The 9,116-nt window shown below is 52.5% G+C and overlaps 2 protein-coding genes across 3 annotated transcripts in view; one reads left to right on the forward strand and one right to left on the reverse strand.

Annotated features, from left to right (window-relative positions):
* Positions 1–4,095, reverse strand: part of LOC102992058 (hypoxanthine-guanine phosphoribosyltransferase-like) — a 7,691-nt gene extending 3,596 nt beyond the window's left edge. For both annotated transcript variants that reach the window (XR_008616436.1, XM_007117444.3), the window contains exon 1: positions 3,759–4,095. The gene's annotated coding sequence lies outside the window, so the exon portion shown is untranslated. The remainder of the gene's footprint in view (positions 1–3,758) is intronic.
* A 2,363-nt stretch (positions 4,096–6,458) lies between these two features.
* Positions 6,459–7,550, forward strand: C3H1orf210 (chromosome 3 C1orf210 homolog). Its single transcript, XM_007117443.4, has 2 exons — positions 6,459–6,501; positions 6,649–7,550. Exons 1-2 carry the CDS (start codon positions 6,483–6,485, stop codon positions 6,969–6,971), a joined length of 342 nt encoding a protein of 113 aa, XP_007117505.1. The 5' UTR covers positions 6,459–6,482; the 3' UTR covers positions 6,972–7,550.
* The last annotated feature ends 1,566 nt before the right edge of the window (positions 7,551–9,116 follow it).

A 9,116-nucleotide genomic window follows, 5' to 3' on the forward strand; every position in this document is an offset into this window, starting at 1 on the left:
CGGGGCACGAACCCACGTCCCCTGCATCGGCAGGCGGACTCTCAACCACTGCGCCACCAGGGAAGCCCCATTTCTCTGCTTCTTTTATAGCAAAATTCCTTGAAGGCATTGTTTCTACTTCCTCTGCTCCCATACCCATGCATCGCTCCGGTTGGGCCTTTGTCCCTGACAAATCAGTGACATTGTCCTTGTCAAGGTCACCAGTGACGGCTACATGGCCAAATTCAATGTCAATTTTCAGTTCGTGTTGTCTAAGTTGACCTAGCCTCAGCATTTGGCGAAGCTGGTGAAGCCTTTGCCCTTGAAGCGCTTTCTTCTCTGACCTCCAGGGCACCTCCCTCGCCTGTCTGACTCTCATCACGCAGGCCGCTCCCCAGTCTCTTTTCCTGCTTCTCCTCCACTCCCTGACCTCTGCTCCCCAAGTGCTCCAGGGCTCAGCCCTCAGCCCTCTTCTCTTTCTGCACTTCTCTTTGGGGCCTCACCTAGATGACCAGCTTTAAAAAACCATCCACTTTTTACTGGTTCCTCTATTTATATTTCTAGCCCTTACCTCTGCTGCCTTCAGGCTGGTTTATGCTATTGCCTACTTAGTATATTACTTGGATGAATCACGGGCATCTCACAAGTAACATATCCAAAACTGAGGTACAGATTACCCTTCCAAAGCTGTCACCTCTGCAGTCTCCCACAACTCCATCCTTCTAGTTGCTCAGGTCAAAACTTTGGAGTTATTCTTGCTCCCTTTCTTTTTCTCAAACCCCATATCCAGTCAGCAAATCGTGTTGACTTCACCTCCAAAGTACATCCAGAATCTGAGCACTTCTCCCCGTTTCTGCCTGACCACCCTGATGCCACATTCCCCTTCTCCGGGATGATAGCAACGGCTCCCTAACTGGCCGCCCCACTTCTGCTTTGGCCTCTTCTAGTCCATTCTTCACACAGAAGCCGAAGAAGGCCAGTCCTTTGGTCCCCGACTCCGATCATCAGTGGCTTCACATCATCTCACGGAGAGAAGGACCCAGTGCAGCACCACCTGAGCTGCCTCTGGACAGGCCACTCATGCAGCTCCTCCCATCTCTCCCCACTTACTGAACCCCATCCAGCCGGCCTCCTTTCTGTTGCTTGAACAAGCCATGCTCTTGCTTCTTTGTTCTGGCTGTTCCCTCCTTCTGGAATGTTCTTCCCCCAGATATTGGCATGGTTGCTCACTCACTCTTATTCAGATCTCAGCTCAAACATCCCCCCTTCAGCGAGTCCCTCCCTTTTCCGACTAACTAATATAAAACAGCAGCCCCGGGACTTCCCTGGTGCTCCAGTGAATAAGACTCTGCACTCCCAATGCAGGGGTCCCAGGTTCGATCCCTGGTCGGGGAACTAGATCCTGCATGCATGCTGCAACTAAGAGCCCACATGCCGCAACTAAGAAGTCCGCATGCCGCAACTAAAGATATTGCATGCCGCAATGAAGATCCCGGGTGCTGCAACTAAGACCCAGCACAGCCAAAATAAATAATAAATAAATAAATATTTTTTAAAAAAGACTGTCACCCATAGAATTCACAGCTATTAAAAAAGAAAAAAATAGCAGCCCCTTCCACAACTCCATCACTCGAAGCTATTTTACTTTCTTCATAGCACTAACCATTATCTGAAATGATCGTATTTATTTCTTTACTTGTGTATTGTCAATCTTCACCACCAGAATGAAGGCTGTATGGCGGCAGGAACTCTCCCCAGCAGCTAGCACAGAGCCTACCACGTGGTTGCCAGGGCTGCCACAGAAGGTTGTGAAGGTTGTTCACTGCACCAGAGCTCCTGGCTGATGGGCCAGTGGGTGCCAGTATCCAGCCTGCTCTCTGCTCTCCATGCTGTGGGGCATCTAGCAGGTGGCCTTTTGCTATCTTGCAATGCTTGCCATATAGGCTGGCTGTGGCTCTGTGGTGGGCATTTAGTAAGTATTCATTGAATAAATGGCTGACTAATGGATGGGTAGACCTTTACTTGTTTTCTTCTGTGGGACTTCACGCAAATTACCATCTCATGGCCTCATTTTATTCATGTTAAGGAAATAATTAACATCTATCTCATAGTACAGTCAGGAGGATTAAATGAAATAATTCATTAAAAAGTTGGCCCAAATCTGATTACATTTGTAGGACATATCCAGAATAGGCAAATCCATAGAGACAGAGAGCAGATTAGACATTGCTGGAGGCTGGGGAGGGGGAAATCAGGAGTGATTGCTGAATGAGTGGGGAGAATCCTTTTGGTGTGAAGAAAATGTTTTAGAACTACATAAAGTGATGGTTGCACAACATTCTGAATGTACTAAATGCCACTAAATTGTGCACTGAAATTGACTGATACGGTGAATTTTTTGTTATGTGAACTAGGTTATGCTATGTGAATACCTCAATTAAAACAACAACAACAACAAAACCACCTGGCACAGTGCCCAGGACATCGTAGGTATTCAATGAATATCTTTTGAATCCTGTGATTTCCTTGCTTCAAAATCAAACCAAAACCCTAAAACTTCCTTGGCTCTTCACTGCCCCATCCAGGATAAACTCCACTTTCCTCTCATTTATTTCAGGAGTATTTATTGTTGTCATTTTAGATATTAGGGATTTGAAGGGGAACAAGACAGACACAGACCCTACCTCCAGAGTTTACAGGCTCATAGGGCACTCTGACAAGTAAAGAGAAAATCACAATGCTGTGTGGTCAGGGCTATGGGGGAGAAGGGCCAGGGTCTTCAGGGGGCACAGAGCGGGGAGGAGGCATCCAGACTAGGGTGCATCTAGATAAAGAGGACCTAAGCTGGGGCCCGTGTGATGGGAGGAACAGTCAGCCAGGCGGGAGGTGGACACGTAGGGGGAGAGGATGAAGGTTAAGGTTGGAGGAAAGCAGCGGTCCCAGGAAGAGTGCATGCAAAGCCTGGGAGATGAGAGCATGGTGGGTTCTAGGAATAGGGAACAGTTTGGTCTGACTGCAGCAGAGAGTGTGAGGTGTAGGTGGGAGAGTTAGGAAGGGGCCGTTGGCGGTAGGAGCTCAGACTCGGAGCCAAGATCTTCAAGGTCCTACATGAACTGGCCTCCACTTTCCAGCCATAGTTCTACCGTGCCCCACTTGCAAGCCTTGGCAGCAGCCCTTGCTCCGCTGTGCCCTGCGGGTTCCTGTGAACTCCTGTGCCAGCATGGCTTAGCTCATGGAACACTTCCTCCCTTAGATATTTACTGAGAGCCTGCCCTGTGGCAGGTGCTGGGAACCCAGAGACTGTCAAACCTGGCTCCACCCTGGGAGAGCTCCCCTGCTAGTCCAGTTGGGGAGGCAGCACAGGAAGAAACAATTATAAGATCGTGAAAGCAATGCTGTGACGTTGCTCTGGGGATGGAGGAGGCGGGGCTTGCCAGGTGCAGGCGGGGCTTGCCAGGGTGGAGGCGGGGCTTACTGGGCTAGACGGAGGGCTCTGGGAACGTGACTCCATGAGGGTCTGAAAGGACAAGGAGGCACTCGGCCTGGGGAAGAGGAGTAAGGCAAAAGGTAGAGGTTCAGAGCCTAGCTTTGTGGGGTCACAGGATCCTTGAGATCCAGACAGGGGCTTGTACCCTGTCCAGGTAAACACACATACACACAATAACCCCCCAAGGGCACATACACACTCCTCAAAAGGCCTCTGAACTCACACTCCCCATTGACCTAAACACACACACACACACACACACACACACACACACACACACACGCTTACATACACTTTTGCAGGCAGTTTTGCGTCTTCTTGGTCCCTCTGGCTTTGCCTGGAGAATGCCTACGCCCTAGGCCCCCTGGTTCCGGCCGGCCGCCTTCACAGGCGGTCCCTCTTCAACTCTGGACTTCGTACCTGTCACCGGAAATTCACTTGTTTATCAGGGCCTCCAGCTTGAGCGGCTGCCTGCTGAAGACTGCCCCCTCTCTGGATCCCAGCGGCACTAACCCCCCAACCGACCGCCCCCGCCCCCGGCACTGGGGGTGGGGGTGAGGCCTGCGCCAGAAGGTTCTCCGCAATTCTTGGGAAGATGTAGCGTAAGTCCTACCTATTGGAGGCTCTGCTCTCCGCCCTCATCTGCGGCTTCGGCCCCGCCTGGCTGCTGCGTCCACAGGTGAGTCAAGCTGCAGTTCTGGCCCGCCCACCTGGCCGGGTCCTGCCGGCTCTAACTGGAAGCTCCTCCGCGGACTGTGCACAGTTCCTACAGGTGGGGAGCAGAGGGAAAGACACTGGGGGGGCCTGGGATGGGAAACCCACAGATCCCCGAGGGCTCCTGGGAGCAGAAAAGGAGCTACAAATCAGGTGGGGTGTGTGTTTGTCGGTGGAAGAAATGCGACCAGAAGGGGTGGGGTGACAGCCTGAGGGTGTGTGTGTGTGTGTGTGTCCTTGGGAAGAATTCACAGGGACAGGGCAGGAAGGAAAGGAGTAGGAGTAAAATCTTAAAAACGTCAGGTTGAATTCCACTCATTTCAATTTAACAAAATCCTTTTTTTTTTTTTTTTTTTTTTTGAGGACCCAGTGCCTAGTGCCGGTCTCATGGTAGGCACCCAATGAATGTTTGCTGATGAATGGATGAGTGAATGATTTACTCCTCCTTTCTAATGACCCCCCCACCCTACCCCCATATTCACTCATCTCACAAACATGTACGGAGCAGCTGACTGCTAAGCTCTCTGCCAGCTCCAGGACACACATTATTCAGCCCAGTCCCTGACCAGGGAGCTGGCCATCTAGTAACTGGCCAGTTCTGACTGGTGGCTGACTGGGCAGGGCAGTGAAGGAGGTGATGAGGGGGGCCCTGGGACAACCTCACAGGCAGGTATGGTCTGATTTGGCCTTGAGGGATGGGGGACTCAAAAAAACTGAGGAGGGGGTGGCTGGGAAACAAGGCAGGGTGTGTGTGTGAGTGTGTGTGTGTGTGTGTGTGTGTGTGTGTGTGTGTGTAGGTGTGTGTGTGTAGCACGGGGAGGGAACTGGGGGCTGTGTGCTGGATTGCGAGGCCTTGAAGGATGTGCTGAGGAATCTGCACGCGGCCTTGCGGGCCTGGGGAGCTTGTGCAGGATTTCTAAGCAGGGGAGTAATGGGGTCAGATGTGAGCCATAGGCCCATCACTCTGAGGAATGGATGAGAGGTGAGGAGAGACCAGTTAGGAGGTTATTGCAAGAGCTGAGGTACAAGATGAAGGTGGCTTGGACTGGGGCAGTGGTGGTGGGGTGCAGAGGAGGGGCATAGGAATTCTAGGGATATTGAGAGGAAGAACTCATGGGGCTTGGTGACAATGTGGAGTTGAGGAGGGAGGGCATCATTACAGTACTGATATTAAAGAGTATGGCCGGGTACCTAAACTAGGTGCTTCTCTCTTAGGTGCTTTCCTAGCCTGGACACCCCTCCCAGGTCCTCCTCTGATTCAGATACCTCCAGCCGCAGCTGTTCCTCCTCCAGGTACTTCTGAAACCCAGATGCTCTTCCTGTAGGTACTCGCCAGAATCAGGTGCTGCTCCCGCAGACACTCCTCTGGCCCAGATGCTCTTCCCCCAGGTATCCTGAGCCTATATGATCTTCCTCCAGATAGTCCCTTAATTCAGATGCTCTTCCTCCTCTAGATCCTTCCCAGCCCCTAGTGATTCTCAGCCAGATATTTTCCTGATCCAGTTGATTTACATTTGGCTACTCCTAGAATACAGCTCGCTGCCCCCGGGGCAGAGGTGAAAGGACAAGGAATGTGCCTGAAAGGCTGAGAGTGGCGGTGGTGGGTGTGGACTCAGGGCTTATGACTCTGGAGCGGAGGGGCCAGGCTGTGTCTGGAGCTTCCTGTCTTGGGTGGAGCCCAGCACCGTCCTCCATGCGTGGTCTCCACTTTGCCCATTAGCTCCCAGCAGTTGCCGTTGTCCAACCTCTGGAAGCCGGACTGCCTCTGCCCCACCTACCATCCGCAGCTTACCAAGCAGGGGAGCAGCCTGGGCTCTGGGCCCTGGCATCAGAGACCTGGGTTCAAGTCCTGGGACTTTGGCTGAGTTAATTCACCTTTCTGGGCCTCAGAGTCCTCACCTGGAGAGTGGGGATAATGTTTATGCCCACATTACAAGGTTCTGTAAGCACGTTGCCTGGTGACTGAATCATAAGTTGTGCTCAGTAAATTCCAGCATTGAGTTATTTTTCCAGCCGCTTCTGGGTGTTCCCTTACCAACAGCCAATTTCCGTGGCTCGGCTTGTTTTTCTCCTGCGGGCAACTGGTTATGGTCAATTGTCCAGTCTCCGGAGTTTGTGCAGCGCCCTCAACACAGCTGTGAGTGTGGCCTGGAACATGCGCCCTGTGGCCATCCCTGACATCCAAACGTGTGTGTATGTTCCAGGACTCTGTGCCCTGGGGCTGCCTGGCGTCTGGGAGTCTCCTTAGAGCCAGGGCTCTTCTGGCAGAGGCTGAGGCTCAGCAGTGTCTTCTGGCCCCTCAATGAGTGAGGCAAACCGAAGTGAGTGACAGTGGGGAGGGAGGCTGAGGAGGGGACTGGGTACCCCTTAGATGCTGAGGTTGCGGGGAGGAACTTGCCCCACTCCTCTCAGTTTCCCCAGGGAGCCAATCCGGGGCCCCATCCCTAACACTGTCCGTTTCTCCGCAGCCACTGTGGAGCCCTCGGAGCTCCCCACAGCATCGGCCGTATCCCCTGGACTGGGCAGCGGGGCCCGGGCATGGCCTGTGCTGGTAGGGGTCGTGCTGGGGGCTGTGGTCCTTTCTCTCCTCATCGCACTTGCTGCCAAATGCCACCTCTGCCGCAAATACCGTGCCAGCTACCAGCACCGCCCGCTGTCTGGGACAGGGAAAGGGGTCCGCCCCGAGGTGGGTGAAGATGAGGATGACGATGGCTTCATCGAGGACAATTACATTCACCCTGGGGTTGGTGGGCTGGGGACGGAGGGAAGTAGGGACCACTTCTCCCTCTGAGCCCTCATCTTCGGACCCCCCACCCCTATGCCCGACAGCTTAAGGGCAGCAGATACTTTGTGGGAACCACAAGCCTCAGGGACTTGGTGGCTAGGGCTAAAGGGCGGAGCAGGGATAGATCAATCCTCTCTTCCTTGACACTAGCCACCAAAGTGACCATGACCCTCTCTTGCTCAGTAATCCTCAATGGCTCCCTCCTGTTCTTGGGATAAAGCCTACCAAGGCCCTGGCTATGAAATCAGGCCTCTGTCAGCCTTTGGTTTCCTTTCCTGCCTTTCCCTACTTTACTCCCTATTTAACCAATTATTTGTTATTCCTCCCCCACCTACCATGCTGTTTCTCCATGGACCTTTGCTCACACTCTTCCCTTGTCTCCCTGCCCTTCTCTTCTCCCAAGTCCTTTATGACAGTGATGAGAATCCCTGGCCAGTAGACCCCGTGTGGCCTGCCTACCTGCCAGCATTTCACATGTGCCCAGGTGATAACATCTTAGCAGGTGAAAATCATTGTGCCAAGTTTCTTAGGGAGATTTTTTTCCTATCAATCAAGTGGTAATCTAAATAGTTATAATATATTATGTTTTTCACAGACACTAATAAATCTATTTTCATTTTAAATAAAAATAGGAAGAAGTCACTCATTTTTTATTTTCCTGAACTGAAACTTGTGCACAAACATGTCCCTTGTCACTCAAAGCCATGACAGTGCTCGGACATCCCCTCCCTGGGACACCTTCCCAGAGCCCCTCCCTTCCATAACACCTGTGAGTTTCCCTACCAGTCCCTTACCACGTTTAATTTTAATCTTTATTACAATTTGCACTAACCCCTTACCGGGCTAGACTGTGAATTCTCTGAGGCCACAGTCTGCGCCTTGTTCTGTGTCCTCAGAGTCTCTCACGCGGCAGATGCTAAATAAATATTTGTTGACTTTATTGAATTCCCGTGGGCTGACGGGCGAGTGGATGAAAGGTGAGGGCGTGGAGTCTACTGTGGAAGACTTATCAAGAACCTTGGCAGAGAGGCGAAGGACAGAGTCATGGTTGCTGGGCGGGGGGAGTTTGGGGCAAGGGAGGCAGTTTTAAGACGGCAGAGACTTGAGTTAAGCTTCTTTGGTTGCAAGCAATGGAAAGGAGTTTGGGGGTGAATTAAAGGGACAGCTGACTCAGGAGGGCAGGAAGCAGGTGGTTCCAGCCGCCTGAGGTCAGGCATGGGACCTCTAGTGCTTTGTCATTTATGGGCACTTATGAGGCTCCATGCCTGGGACTTCCAAACTCTTGATTCTGGGTCTCAAGTATTCAGGTGCTAGAATCTGATTGGCCCAGCTTGAGTTAAGTATCTACTACTGAGGGGCTTCCCTGGTGGCGCAGTGGTTGAGAATCCACCTGCCAATGCAGGGGAACACGGGTTCGAGCCTTGGTCCGGGATGATCCCACATGCCGCGGGGCAACTAATCCTGTGCGCCACAACTACTGAGCCTGCGCGCCATGGCTGCTGAAGCCCGCATGCCTGGAGCCCATGCTCCACAAGAGAGGCCACCGCAATGAGAAGCCCGTGCACTGCAACCAGAGACAAACCCTCGCACAGCAACAAAGACCCAACACAGCCACCAAAAAAAAAAAAAAAAAAAAAAAGTATCTGCTACTGGTGCAACCAGTTCTGACCAGTGGGGGCAGGCTCCTGTAGTCCACTTGTGATTTGGGGAGCCCACCTGTTTGTTCCAGGTCAGTCCCAGCCAGAAAAGGGGAAGTTGTCGGGAACCAGGCAGCCACTCAACATGTGTCCACCGGATGCGGTGTTAGCCTTTGAGGAAAGAGCCAGCAGAGAAAGAAAGTGAGGGCTGACTAATATAGGGGGGTGCTTGAGGAAAAGGCAGGAGCTCCAGGAAGGTTGCAGTGTAGGGTCGAGGGTGACCGCGCCAGTGATGAAGCTGAAGAGGGGATGCCGTGCGTGGGGATGGATTGCAGGGGAGAGACCCAGACATGACTAAGGTGTGGTACAGGGAACAGAGAGATTCCAGAGGTGTGACAGAGGCAGGGTCACATCTGGAAGGGATGGGGGCGGATGGCAGGGGTGGTTGACAGAACTTTTGGCTGCTGGATGTGGGGAGTAGGGAATCAACGAAGCCACCCTGGTTTCTGACTGG

Source organism: Physeter macrocephalus, chromosome 3 (assembly GCF_002837175.3).
Source record: "Physeter macrocephalus isolate SW-GA chromosome 3, ASM283717v5, whole genome shotgun sequence".
NCBI lineage: Eukaryota > Metazoa > Chordata > Mammalia > Artiodactyla > Physeteridae > Physeter > Physeter macrocephalus.